A 15,214-nucleotide genomic window follows, 5' to 3' on the forward strand; every position below is an offset into this window, starting at 1 on the left:
AGTGTGTACCTCGATAGAGACAGAACACAGGACGAAAGGAAGACAATGAAAGAGAGAGTTCAAAAACGAAAGGAGAAATGGGAGGAAATGAAAAAGGAGAGCAGAATAACCCAGGATCAAATGGAAGGACAAGCGCACCCCCCAGAAACACCTGCAGAAGGACTCCAGCCACGACACCCCCAAGGCAACTGAACAATCCAAACCAACCATCACACACCGATCCCTCTGTTTCCACCCCCCGCACCACAGTTACAGTATTAGAACAGAAGTTGAAGGTTTGGTACACAAATGCAGATGGATTAACGAATAAACATGAGGAATGGCAAGAAAGAATCAATGAGAAGTCCCCAAACATCATAGCAGTTACAGAAACAAAACTCATGGAGACAATAACATATGCAATCTTCCCACCAGGATACCAGATCATGAGGAAAGATAGAAGGGGCAGGGGGGGAGGTGGGGTTGCTCTGCTCGTAAAAAACAGATGGAAATTCGAGAAAATGAAAGGAATAGATGAGACGGGAGAAAGAGACTACATAGCAGGTACACTTCAGTCTGGGTAACACAAAGTGGTCATTGCAGTGATGTATAATCCACCACAGAACTGCAGGAGGCCAAGAGAGGAATATGAAGAGAGCAACAGAGCAATGGTGGACACACTTGCTGAGGTGGCAAGAAGAGCTCACTCCAGCAGAGCAAAGTTGCTGGTTATGGGGGATTTCAACCACAGGGAGATTGACTGGGAAAACCTGGAGCCACATGGGGGTCCCAAAACATGGAGAGCCAGGATGTTGGACGTGGTGCTGGAAAACCTCATGCACCAACATGTTAAGGACACTACCAGAGTGAGAGGGGAGGATGAACCAGCAAGATTGGACCTTGTGTTCACCCTGGGCAGCTCAGACATTGAGGACATCAAGTATGAGAGTCCCCTAGGAGCTAGCGACCACGTGGTTCTGTGCTTTGAATACATAGTAGAGCTGCAAGTGGAGAGAATAACAGGAGTAGAATGGGAAAAGCCTGACTATAAAAGAGGGGACTACATAGGGTTGAAGAACTTCGTGCGGGAGGTCCAGTGGGACAGAGAACTGGCAGGAAAGCCAGTAAATGAAATGATGGAATATGTAGCAACAAAATGCAAGGAGGCAGTGGAAAGGTTCATTCCCAAGGGCAACAGTAACAACGGGAAGACCAGAACAAGCCCCTGGTTTACCCGACGGTGTAAGGAGGCAAAAACAAAGTGCAATAGAGAATGGAAAAAGTACAGAAGGCAGAGAACACACGAAAATAAGGAGATCAGTCGCAGAGCCAGGAATGAGTACGCACAGGTAAGGAGGGAGGCCCAGCGACAGTATGAAAATGACATAGCATCGAGAATCAAGACTGACCCGAAACTGTTGTATAGCCACATCAGGAGGAAGACAACAGTCAAAGACCAGGTGATCAGATTAAGGACAGAAGGTGGAGAACTCACAAGAAATGATCAGGAGGTATGTGAGGAGCTGAACAGGAGATTTAAGGAAGTTTTTACAGTAGAGACAGGAAGGGCTGTGGGAAGACAGCACAGAAGGGAACATCAAGAGGGAATATACCAACAAGTGTTGGATGACATACGAACAACCGAGGAGGAGGTGAAGAAGCTCTTAAGTGACCCTGACACCTCAAAGGCGATGGGACCGGACAACATCTCCCCATGGGTCCTTAGAGAAGGAGCAGAGATGCTGTGTGTGCCTTTAACCACAATCTTCAACACATCCCTTGAAACTGGGCAACTACCTGAGAAATGGAAGACAGCTAATGTAGTCCCCATATTTAAGAAAGGAAACAGAAACGAGGCACTAAACTACAGACCTGTGTCTCTGACATGTATTGTGTGCAAAGTCATGGAGAAGATTATCAGGAGGAGAGTGGTCGAACACCTGGAAAGGAACAAGATTATAAATGAAAACCAGCATGGGTTCATGGAAGGCAAATCTTGTAGATTGCGTTTTCCTAGACTGCAGGAAGGCCTTTGACACAGTTCCCCAGGGAAGTATTTCTTCAGTCACAGGGTGGTCAGGAAGTGGAATAGCCTGGCAGGTGAGGTAGTGGAGGTAGGAGGATCAGGCACACGTAAAAGGAAGGGCACTGCAATGGATAAGGGAATACCTGACAGGGAGGCAGCAACGAGTCATGGTACGTGAAGAGGTATCACAGTGGGCGCCTGTTACGAGCGGGGTCCCACAGGGGTCAGTTCTAGGACCAGTGCTATTTTTGATATATGTGAACGACATGATGGAAGGAATAGACTCTGAAGTGTCCCTGTTCGCAGATGACGTGAAGTTGATGAGAAGAATTAAATCGGACGAGGATGAGGCAGGACTGCAAAGAGACCTGGAGAGGCTGGACATGTGGTCCAGTAACTGGCTTCTCGAATTCAATCCAGCCAAATGCAAAGTCATGAAGATTGGGGAGGGGCAAAGAAGACTGCAGACAGAGTATAGGCTAGGTGGACAAAGACTACAGACCTCACTCAGGGAGAAAGTCCTTGGGGTGACCATAACACTGAGCACATCACCGGAGGCACACGTCAACCAAATGACCGCTGCAGCATACGGGCGCCTGGCAAACCTGAGATTAGCGTTCCGATACCTTAATAAGGAATCGTTCAAGACACTGTACACTGTGTATGTTAGGCCCATACTGGAGTATGCAGCACCAGTCTGGAACCCACACCTGGTCAAGCACGTCAAGAAGTTAGAGAAAGTACAAAGGTTTGCAACAAGGCTAGTCCCAGAGCTCAAGGGAATGTCGTACGAGGAAAGGTTAAGGGAAATCGGACTGACGACACTGGAGGACAGAAGGGTCAGGGGAGACATGATAACGACATACAAGATACTGCGGGGAATAGACAAGGTGGACAGAGATAGGATGTTCCAGAGAGGGGACACAGGGACAAGGGGTCACAACTGGAAGCTGAAGACTCAGACGAGTCACAGGGACGTTAGGAAGTATTTCTTCAGTCATAGAGTTGTCAGCAAGTGGAATAGCCTAGCAAGTGAAGTAGTGGAGGCAGGAACCATACATAGTTTTAAGAAGAGGTATGACAAAGCTCAGGAAGCAGAGAGAGAGAGGATCCAGTAGCGATCAGTGAAGAGGCGGGGCCAGGAGCTGAGTCTCGACCCCTGCAACCACAATTAGGTGAGTACAATTAGGTGAGTACACACACACACACACACACACACACACCAGGAGCTCGGACTCGACCCCTGCAACCTCAACTAGGCGAGTACACACACATGCACATATGGGCGTCCGGAAAACCTAAGAATAGCGTTCCGATACCTCACTAAGGAATCGTTCAAGACTCTGTATACCGTGTACGTCAGGCCCATACTAGAGTATGAAGCAACAGTTTGGAAAGTGCAAAGGTTTGCAATAAGACTAGTTCCAGAGCTAAGGGGATTGGCCTATGAAGAAAGGTTAAGGGAAATCGGCCTGACGACACTGGAAGACAGGAGGTTCAAGGGAGACATGATAACGACATATAAAATACTGCGAGGAATTGACAAGGTGGACAAAGATAGGATGTTCCAGAGAGGGGACACAGAAACAAGGGGTCACAATTGGAAGTTGAAGACTCCTATTAGTCAAAGGGATGTTAGGAAGTATTTCTTCAGTCATAGAGTTGTCAGGAAGTGGAATAGCCTAGAAAGTGACGTAGTGGAGGCAGGAACCATACATAGTTTTAAGACGAGGTTTGATAAAGCTCATGGAGCGGGGAGAGAGAGGACCCAGTAGCAACCAGTGAAGAGGCTGGACCAGGAGCTATGAATCGACCCATGCAACCACAAATATGTGAGTACAAATAGTTGAGTACACAAACACGTTCAGGACCCCGTACATTCTGTACGTTAGGCCCATATTGGAGTATGCAGCTCCAGTTTGGAACTCACAACTAGCCAAGCATGTAAGGAAGCTACAGAAAGTGCAAGGGTTTGCAACAAGACTAGTCCTGGAGCTAAGGAGTATGTCCTGCGAGGAGAGGTTCAGGGAAATCGACCTGACGACACTGTAGGGCAGGAGAGATAGGGGGAATATGATAACGACATATAAAATACTGACAGGAATCGATAAGGTGGACAAAGACCAGATGTTCCAGAGATGGGACACAGCAACAAGTTGAAGACTCATTTGAATCACAGGGATGTTAGGAAGTATTTTTTCAGTCACAGAGTTGCTATGAAGTGGAATAGTCTGGGAAGTGATGTAGTGGGGGCAGGATCCATACATAGCTTGAAGAAGAGGTATGATAAAGCTCCTGTAACAGGAATAGTGACCTAGTAGCGGCCAGTGAAGAGGCGGGGCCAGGAGCTGTGACTCGACCCCTACAACCACAACTAGGTGAGTACAACTGAGTGAGTATATGTCTATTCGACATGTGTCTAGGACAATATGGTAACTAACACAAATGCAGCACCAGTTTGGAACCCACACCTGGTCAAGCACGTCAAGAAATTAGAGAAAGTGCAAAGGCTTGCAACAAGACTAGTTCCGGAGCTCAGGGGAATGTCCTACGAAGAAAGGTTAAAGGAAATCGGCCTGACGACACTGAAGGACAGGACAGTTAGGGGAAACATGATAACGACATACAAAATATTGCGAAGAGACAGGATGTTCCAGAGATGGGACACAGAAACAAGGGGTCACAATTAGAAGTTGAAGACTCAGATGAGTCAAAGGGATGTTAGGAAGTATTTCTTCAGTCACAGGGTGGTCAGGAAGTGGAATAGCCTGGCAGGTGAGGTAGTGGAGGTAGGAACCATACAGAGCTTTAAGACGAAGTATGATAAAGCTCATGGAACAGGGAGAGAGAGGACATAGCAGCGATCAGTGCTGAGGCGGGTCCAGAAACTGAGTCTCGAACCCTGCAACCACAAATAGGTGAGTACAAATAGGAGAGCACACACACACACACACACACACACACACACACACACACACACACACACACACACACACACACACACAACTCGAACAAAAGTGAAAATAATATATACAAAATTTAATGCACTAGAAATCACCCAAGGAAGTCCTCTATAGCACAGGTATTTAAATCAGACGATACTTATTAAGTGTCACAGGAGGAATTTAAATGATTACGTGAATGTTTTATTTCTTTTCTTTTTTCTTCCCTCTACTTTACGTTTTTATTTCTCTCATATCTCGAGAAAGCCGTATCCAATCGCCTTCAAAATTTCAACACTTGTGTACGGTAACTAGCGCCAAATTCTAGGAACAACTGGTACGTGTCCTATGACTAAAGTTGTTGAACCCATTCACAGCATCCTGGAGTGGCTTAGATAAATTTCTACAGCTTCAGTGGTGGAGCTTCAGAAGTTCAAGAAAGGTTCCTCCTAATTTGACGACGTGAAGACTGAAATTTAGAGATGTAGGTGTGCAGCTTAAGCTATTTTGTGTGGAAAATAGTGTGAAATTTTTGTACCCGTTAAATCAGGCTAAATAAATTTCACTTTACCTCTTCTAAACGGCTTAATATTTAACGGCTGATGCATCTTGCAGTCAGGATAGTAACCATTAAGTTTTGTTTTTTCGTGCTGACAAATTTGTCTCTGTAGTAAAATAGTTCAGATTATTTGGAATGTTTGAAGTTTCTGCCATAACTGGAGAATAACGTTTCTGATCGGCTTCGAACTTTCACCACTGGCACATTTTCCTGAAGGTATGAGTCGTGTTGTTGGTGGCACAAGTTCCAGTTTACCAATTTTATTGAATGCTTGTTGATATTCATTTATATTAGATAACTAGAGATTATTTCTTTTGATCAGCTACACTTATTCAGGAATTTTTGGTGGGAACGGCAAGAAGTGGCAAGAACTGCGGAGGTTCGTACTGCGCCACCTGCGGGACGTCGGGTTCGGTAAAACCAGCTGTGAGCCTATGATCGTGGAGGAGGTGATTGAACTGATGGATCACATCCAGCAACAGAAGGGTCAGCCCATCGTCATGAAGGTGAGGAGTGATGATGTGACTGGTGAGGATGATAGATGATTGGGGTGATGGTGACGACTTAAGATGCGTTCATTATTGTTGGCTGTGACAGTATGTTGTGATGATGATGAGAACTAAGTGTGCCTCAGTATTATTGTTGTGTTACATCACCACACAACACACTGCACAACTCACATACATCAAACACACAACCTTAAGACACGGTAATCTCCAACTCTCGTCAAGCACCCAATCTTCCTTGTACAAGACTCTTCACATATAAGAGAAATTTATATAATTCCTATTCAATGTTTGGGTTATTTGTTAAGTGCTCCAGCCACGTTATTGTAACGTTTATTCTAAAAGTCACTTAGCTTATCTTTACAACTCGTCCTGTAAAGCTACAGCTTCCAAACAAGTGTTTGGAGAGCCTTCTTCTTTACTATACTTGCAATGTGGAGGAAAATAAAAGACACATATACTAAGCCTATATTCACTTCATTAGCCTAATGAAAACTTACTCTGTTATAGGTGTCCTTATGTTTCTCTCCTTCTCTGTATTGTGCGTTTAAAACACTTTCGGACATACAACAGTTTAAGGCTTTGTTATACCGACTTTTTTTTCTCAAGGAGAAACTTTGTCGGGTTATAGTTAAAAAAAAAACATTATAGCAAAAGAGACCATTTTACAACGATCCAGGCCATATCGCAATAATTAAAAAGTCGCCCTTTGCTATACGCATCTCTGTTTTATCAACTTAGTCGCCTCACAGACATACTCCAACTATCTAATCAAATTTTCTTTGATAAAGGGTAACTTGAGGGAAACATAACAATGTCCTATGCTGGTTTATGTTTCTCCAACCATCCCCCAATGTGTATCCTGCAGCGTCTGTTCAATCGGTCTGTGGTGAACGTCGTGTGGAGAACTGTGATGGGGAAAAGATTTCCCTATGACGACGCCGACGTTGCCAAAGTCATTGAAACCTTCTTGCAGCCGGCTGATACGAACTTGCTTCATCCTCTCTTCTACATCCCCGGGATGTCGAAGGCGGCCGTATACCTACCCATATGGAGAAACGCCACGAAGTCCCTCAGAGACCTCACAGCTTTCATAAAGGTAAAATACCTTGGAGGTACAATTCGTGAATCTTCTAAATATTTTTAAGATGAAATCCAAATAGCGCACAATAATGAAGAAAAGACATGTTACAGAACAAGCTTTTATTAGCGGATAGAACTTTATAGTCATGACTATAAAGCTCTATCCAAAAAGACAGAAAAGTCGTCTATAGCGAAGGTTTGCACTGCATCAAGTGTCTTGCCATAGAAGCTTGTTCTGCATCCTGTCTTGGTGAACATTAAAACTTGCGCTCAAGTCTTCAAGGTTCACAGTAGATCACTATCGATTTGTATAAGTGCACATTGCTTAGGTTGGAAATTGGAATAAAGTTAAGCATATGAGCGTAAGTATATTTTAATGTTAAGAATGTTTCATTATTTTTATTATTATTGTTATTATTATTATTATTATTATTATTATTATTATTTATTTCTTCCCAGGGAGAAGTTGAGAATTTCATATGCAGTGAAGACTGCGACGTCAATCATTCGTTAGCTTCTCTCTTTCTTAAAGAAATACAAAGTCATGCCGGAGAAAAGTCATTCTTCAACAGTAAGTGACATCATTCCTTCCCTTATTTGATGCAACAAATATCTGATAAATAACATACAATATATAATCAATTATGCAAAATTATTTCGTGTGGGTCGAGTCTTGATACTTATATGATAGGTCCTTCTGTATCTTTCAAATATTGTGTACCATATTATGTAAAAAAATATACCTATTAGTTTAATATATATATATATATATATATATATATATATATATATATATATATATATATATATATATATATATATATATATATATATATATATATATATATATATATATATATATATATATATATATATATATATACAGTAGGAGGGCCCCACTTATACGGCAGGTCAGGTTCCATGCTACAGCCGGAAAGCAAACATCGCCGAAAAGCAGAACGCCATTTTTTCCACTTATAAATGTATATAGATGCCAGATAAGTTTACACTAACATATATTAAGTTAGCAGTAGAACTCAGCATTAAAAACAATAAAAAGTAAAATACACACACAATACACCCATTACTAATCTTAAAATATTTGTAGTCTTAATGTAGGGTGAAAGGTGAGTTCTGTTTGTAGGAAGTCAGGTTTGGGAGGTATTTTAGACAGCCAGGACAGCCCACCCTACCCACACGTAATATACTACGACATTTAATTAAAGCTCTCCACAGCGATAAAATACATATACAGTACATTCATTAATAACCTTAAAATATTTTTAGTCTTAATGTAGGGTAAGAGATGAGTTTCATTTGTAGGAAGTCAGGTTGGGAGGTACGGTAGCATGCCAGGGCACCCCACCCCGCCCACACGTAATGTAAACAAACCAGGAAAGCGCGTCTTGTTTTCGTCACTTTACATTGTGTACAAGTTATCTTCACGTTGATACGGTAGAATAAATAAAGAGAAACACTTCCATTCTCATGTAACACAAATTTTAGAAGAAATGACGCTCTGAGTGACGGCATACGAAAGGGAAAATTTTCTAGTTACGTCTAGTAATATTAAAGTGTACACATTTTCTCTGATGTGGACTACAAGTTGCCTGGCTACCACAAGTCCTACAAGTTGCCTGGCTACCACAAGTCCTACAAGTTGCCTGGCTACCACAAGTCTCACAAGTCGCCTGGCTACCACAAGTCCTACAAGTTGCCTGGCTACCACAAGTCCCACAAGTCTCCTGGCTACAACAAGTCCCACAAATTGCCTGGCTACCACAAGTCCCACAAGTTGCCTGGCTACCACAAGTCCCACAAGTCTCCTGGCTACCACAAGTCCCACAAATTGCCTGGCTACCACAAGTCCCACAAGTTGCCTGGCTACCACAAGTCCCACAAGTCGCCTGGCTACCACAAGTCTCACAAGTCGCCTGGCTACCACAAGTCCCACAAGTTGCCTGGCTACCACAAGTCCTACAAGTTGCCTGGCTACCACAAGTCCTACAAGTTGCCTGGCTACCACAAGTCCTACAAGTTGCCTGGCTACCACAAGTCCTACAAGTTGCCTGGCTACAACAAGTCCTACAAGTTGCCTGGCTACCACAAGTCCTACAAGTTGCCTGGCTACCACAAGTCCTACAAGTTGCCTGGCTACCACAAGTCCTACAAATCGCCTGGCTACCACAAGTCCCACAAGTTGCTTGGCTACCACAAGTCCTACAAGTTGCCTGGCTACCACAAGTCCTACAAGTTGCCTGGCTACCACAAGTCCCACAAGTCGCCTGGCTACCACAAGTCCCACAAGTTGCCTGGCTACCACAAGTCCCACAAGTCTCCTGGCTACCACAAGTCCCACAAATTGCCTGGCTACCACAAGTCCCACAAGTTGCCTGGCTACCACAAGTCCCACAAGTCTCCTGGCTACCACAAGTCCCACAAATTGCCTGGCTACCACAAGTCCCACAAGTTGCCTGGCTACCACAAGTCCCACAAGTCGCCTGGCTACCACAAGTCTCACAAGTCGCCTGGCTACCACAAGTCCCAAAAGTTGCCTGGCTACCACAAGTCCTACAAGTTGCCTGGCTACCACAAGTCCTACAAGTTGCCTGGCTACCACAAGTCCTACAAGTTGCCTGGCTACCACAAGTCCTACAAGTTGCCTGGCTACCACAAGTCCTACAAGTTGCCTGGCTACCACAAGTCCTACAAGTTGCCTGGCTACCACAAGTCCTACAAATCGCCTGGCTACCACAAGTCCCACAAGTTGCCTGGCTACCAAAAGTCCTACAAGTTGCCTGGCTACCACAAGTCCTACAAGTTGCCTGGCTACCACAAGTCCCACAAGTCGCCTGGCTACCACAAGTCCCACAAGTTGCCTGGCTACCACAAGTCCTACAAGTTGCCTGGCTACCACAAGACCTACAAGTTGCCTGGCTACCACAAGTCCCACAAGTTGCCTGGCTACCACAAGTCCTACAAGTTGCCTGGCTACCACAAGTCCTACAAGTTGCCTGGCTACCACAAGTCCTACAAGTTGCCTGGCTACCACAAGTTCTACAAGTTGCCTGGCTACCACAAGTCCTACAAGTCACCTGGCTACCGCAAGTCCTACAAGTTGCCTCTCTACCACAAGTCCTACAAGTTGCCTGGCTACCACAAGTCCCACAAGTTGCCTGGCTACCACAAGTCCTACAAGTTGCCTGGCTACCACAAGTCCTACAAGTTGCCTGGCTACCACAAGTCCCACAAGTTCCCTGGCTACCACAAGTCCCACAAGTCGCCTGGCTACCACAAGTCCTACAAGTTGCCTGGCTACCACAAGTCCTACAAGTTGCCTGGCTACCACAAGTCCTACAAGTTGCCTGGCTACCACAAGTCCTACAAGTGCCTGGCTACCAATAGTCCTACAAGTCGCCTGGCTACCACAAGTCCTACAAGTCACCTGGCTACCGCAAGTCCTACAAGTTGCCTGGCTACCACATGTCCCACAAGTCACCTGGCTACAACAAGTCCTACAAGTTGCCTGGCTACCACAAGTCCTACAAGTCACCTGGCTACCACAAGTCCTACAAGTTGCCTGGCTACCACAAGTCCTACAAGTTGCCTGGCTACCACAAGTCCTACAAGTTGCCTGGCTACCACAAGTCCTACAAGTCACCTGGCTACCACAAGTCCTGCAAGTCACCTGGCTACCACAAGTCCTACAAGTCACCTGGCTACCACAAGTCCTACAAGTTGCCTGGCTACCACAAGTCCTACAAGTCACCTGGCTACCACAAGTCCTACAAGTTGCCTGGCTACCACAAGTCCTACAAGTTGCCTGGCTACCACAAGTCCTACAAGTTGCCTGGCTACCACAAGTCCTACAAGTTGCCTGGCTACCACAAGTCCTACAAGTTGCCTGGCTACCACAAGTCCCACAAGTTGCCTGGCTACCACAAGTCCTACAAGTCGCCTGGCTACCACAAGTCCTACAAGTCGCCTGGGTACCACAAGTCCCACAAGTTGCCTGGCTACCACAAGTCCTACAAGTTGCCTGGCTACCACAAGTCCTACAAGTTGCCTGGCTACCACAAGTCCTACAAGTTGCCTGGCTACCACAAGTCCTACAAGTCACCTGGCTACCACAAGTCCTACAAGTTGCCTGGCTACCACAAGTCCTACAAGTCACCTGGCTACCACAAGTCCTACAAGTTGCCTGGCTACCACAAGTCCTACAAGTCACCTGGCTACCACAAGTCCTACAAGTTGCCTGGCTACCACAAGTCCTACAAGTTGCCTGGCTACCACAAGTCCCACAAGTTGCCTGGCTACCACAAGTCCTACAAGTTGCCTGGCTACCACAAGTCCTACAAGTTGCCTGGATACCACAAGTCCTACAAGTTGCCTGGCTACCACAAGTCCTACAAGTTGCCTGGCTACCACAAGTCCTACAAGTTGCCTGGCTACCACAAGTCCTACAAGTTGCCTGGCTACCACAAGTCCCACAAGTTGCCTGGCTACCACAAGTCCCACAAGTTGCCTGGCTACCACAAGTCCCACAAGTTGCCTGGCTACCACAAGTCCCACAAGTTGCCTGGCTACCACAAGTCCTACAAGTTGCCTGGCTACCACAAGTCCTACAAGTTGCCTGGCTACCACAAGTCCTACAAGTTGCCTGGCTACCACAAGTCCCACAAGTTGCCTGGCTACCACAAGTCCCACAAGTTGCCTGGCTACCACAAGTCCCACAAGTTGCCTGACTACCACAAGTCCCACAAGTTGCCTGGCTACCACAAGTCCCACAAGTTGCCTGGCTACCACAAGTCCCACAAGTTGCCTGGCTACCACAAGTCCCACAAGTTGCCTGGCTACCACAAGTCCCACAAGTTGCCTGGCTACCACAAGTCCTACAAGTTGCCTTGCTACCACAAGTCCTACAAGTCGCCTGGCTACCACAAGTCCCACAAGTTGCCTGGCTACCACAAGTCCCACAAGTTGCCTGGCTACCACAAGTCCTACAAGTTGCCTGGCTACCACAAGTCCCACAAGTTGCCTGGCTACCACAAGTCCCACAAGTTGCCTGGCTACCACAAGTCCCACAAGTTGCCTGGCTACCACAAGTCCCACAAGTTGCCTGGCTACCACAAGTCCCACAAGTTGCCTGGCTACCACAAGTCCCACAAGTTGCCTGGCTACCACAAGTCCCACAAGTTGCCTGGCTACCACAAGTCCCACAAGTTGCCTGGCTACCACAAGTCCCACAAGTTGCCTGGCTACCACAAGTCCTACAAGTTGCCTGGCTACCACAAGTCCCACAAGTTGCCTGGCTACCACAAGTCCCACAAGTTGCCTGGCTACCACAAGTCCTACAAGTTGCCTGGCTACCACAAGTCCTACAAGTTGCCTGGCTACCACAAGTCCTACAAGTTGCCTGGCTACCACAAGTCCCACAAGTTGCCTGGCTACCACAAGTCCCACAAGTTGCCTGGCTACCACAAGTCCCACAAGTTGCCTGGCTACCACAAGTCCCACAAGTTGCCTGGCTACCACAAGTCCCACAAGTTGCCTGGCTACCACAAGTCCCACAAGTTGCCTGGCTACCACAAGTCCTACAAGTTGCCTGGCTACCACAAGTCCCACAAGTTGCCTGGCTACCACAAGTCCCACAAGTTGCCTGGCTACCACAAGTCCTACAAGTTGCCTGGCTACCACAAGTCCCACAAGTTGCCTGGCTACCACAAGTCCCACAAGTTGCCTGGCTACCACAAGTCCCACAAGTTGCCTGGCTACCACAAGTCCCACAAGTTGCCTGGCTACCACAAGTCCTACAAGTTGCCTGGCTACCACAAGTCCCACAAGTTGCCTGGCTACCACAAGTCCCACAAGTTGCCTGGCTACCACAAGTCCTACAAGTTGCCTGGCTACCACAAGTCCTACAAGTTGCCTGGCTACCACAAGTCCTACAAGTTGCCTGGCTACCACAAGTCCCACAAGTTGCCTGGCTACCACAAGTCCCACAAGTTGCCTGGCTACCACAAGTCCCACAAGTTGCCTGGCTACCACAAGTCCCACAAGTTGCCTGGCTACCACAAGTCCTACAAGTTGCCTGGCTACCACAAGTCCCACAAGTTGCCTGGCTACCACAAGTCCCACAAGTTGCCTGGCTACCACAAGTCCCACAAGTTGCCTGGCTACCACAAGTCCTACAAGTTGCCTGGCTACCACAAGTCCTACAAGTTGCCTGGCTACCACAAGTCCCACAAGTTGCCTGGCTACCACAAGTCCCACAAGTTGCCTGGCTACCACAAGTCCCACAAGTTGCCTGGCTACCACAAGTCCTACAAGTTGCCTGGCTACCACAAGTCCCAAAAGTTGCCTGGCTACCACAAGTCCTACAAGTTGCCTGGCTACCACAAGTCCTACAAGTTGCCTGGCTACCACAAGTCCCACAAGTTGCCTGGCTACCACAAGTCCTACAAGTTGCCTGGCTACCACAAGTCCCACAAGTTGCCTGGCTACCACAAGTCCCACAAGTTGCCTGGCTACCACAAGTCCTACAGGTTGCCTGGCTACCACAAGTCCCACAAGTTGCCTGGCTACCACAAGTCCTACAAGTTGCCTGGCTACCACAAGTCCCACAAGTTGCCTGGCTACCACAAGTCCCACAAGTTGCCTGGCTACCACAAGTCCTACAAGTTGCCTGGCTACCACAAGTCCTACAAGTTGCCTGGCTACCACAAGTCCTACAAGTTGCCTGGCTACCACAAGTCCTACAAGTTGCCTGGCTACCACAAGTCCTACAAGTTGCCTGGCTACCACAAGTCCTACAAGTTGCCTGGCTACCACAAGTCCTACAAGTTGCCTGGCTACCACAAGTCCCACAAGTTGCCTGGCTACCACAAGTCCTACAAGTTGCCTGGCTACCACAAGTCCTACAAGTTGCCTGGCTACCACAAGTCCCACAAGTTGCCTGGCTACCACAAGTCCTACAAGTTGCCTGGCTACCACAAGTCCTACAAGTTGCCTGGCTACCACAAGTCCTACAAGTTGCCTGGCTACCACAAGTCCTACAAGTTGCCTGGCTACCACAAGTCCCACAAGTTGCCTGGCTACCACAAGTCCTACAAGTTGCCTGGCTACCACAAGTCCCACAAGTTGCCTGGCTACCACAAGTCCTACAAGTTGCCTGGCTACCACAAGTCCAACAAGTTGCCTGGCTACCACAAGTCCCACAAGTTGCCTGGCTACCACAAGTCCCACAAGTTGCCTGGCTACCACAAGTCCTACAAGTTGCCTGGCTACCACAAGTCCCACAAGTTGCCTGGCTACCACAAGTCCTACAAGTTGCCTGGCTACCACAAGTCCTACAAGTTGCCTGGCTACCACAAGTCCCACAAGTTGCCTGGCTACCACAAGTCCTACAAGTTGCCTGGCTACCACAAGTCCTACAAGTTGCCTGGCTACCACAAGTCCTACAAGTTGCCTGGCTACCACAAGTCCTACAAGTTGCCTGGCTACAACAAGTCCTACAAGTTGCCTGGCTACCACAAGTCCTACAAGTTGCCTGGCTACCACAAGTCCTACAAGTTGCCTGGCTACCACAAGTCCTACAAATCGCCTGGCTACCACAAGTCCCACAAGTTGCTTGGCTACCACAAGTCCTACAAGTTGCCTGGCTACCACAAGTCCTACAAGTTGCCTGGCTACCACAAGTCCCACAAGTCGCCTGGCTACCACAAGTCCCACAAGTTGCCTGGCTACCACAAGTCCCACAAGTCTCCTGGCTACCACAAGTCCCACAAATTGCCTGGCTACCACAAGTCCCACAAGTTGCCTGGCTACCACAAGTCCCACAAGTCTCCTGGCTACCACAAGTCCCACAAATTGCCTGGCTACCACAAGTCCCACAAGTTGCCTGGCTACCACAAGTCCCACAAGTCGCCTGGCTACCACAAGTCTCACAAGTCGCCTGGCTACCACAAGTCCCACAAGTTGCCTGGCTACCACAAGTCCTACAAGTTGCCTGGCTACCACAAGTCCTACAAGTTGCCTGGCTACCACAAGTCCTACAAGTTGCCTGGCTACCACAAGTCCTACAAGTTGCCTGGCTACCACAAGTCCTACAAGTTGCCTG

At 47.3% G+C, this 15,214-nt stretch overlaps 1 protein-coding gene across 4 annotated transcripts in view; it reads left to right on the forward strand.

Moving 5' to 3' along the window:
- LOC128689143 (cytochrome P450 2J3) overlaps positions 1-15,214 on the forward strand; it is a 63,085-nt gene that overhangs the window by 4,326 nt on the left and 43,545 nt on the right. For all 4 annotated transcript variants that reach the window (XM_070095810.1, XM_070095811.1, XM_070095812.1 and 1 more), the window contains 3 exons: positions 5,843-6,012; positions 6,881-7,111; positions 7,555-7,666. In XM_070095810.1, coding sequence (XP_069951911.1) covers positions 5,843-6,012; positions 6,881-7,111; positions 7,555-7,666 — 513 coding nt within the window. The remainder of the gene's footprint in view (positions 1-5,842; positions 6,013-6,880; positions 7,112-7,554; positions 7,667-15,214) is intronic.

The sequence above is a fragment of the Cherax quadricarinatus genome, chromosome 51, assembly GCF_038502225.1.
Source record: "Cherax quadricarinatus isolate ZL_2023a chromosome 51, ASM3850222v1, whole genome shotgun sequence".
Classification (NCBI taxonomy): domain Eukaryota; kingdom Metazoa; phylum Arthropoda; class Malacostraca; order Decapoda; family Parastacidae; genus Cherax; species Cherax quadricarinatus.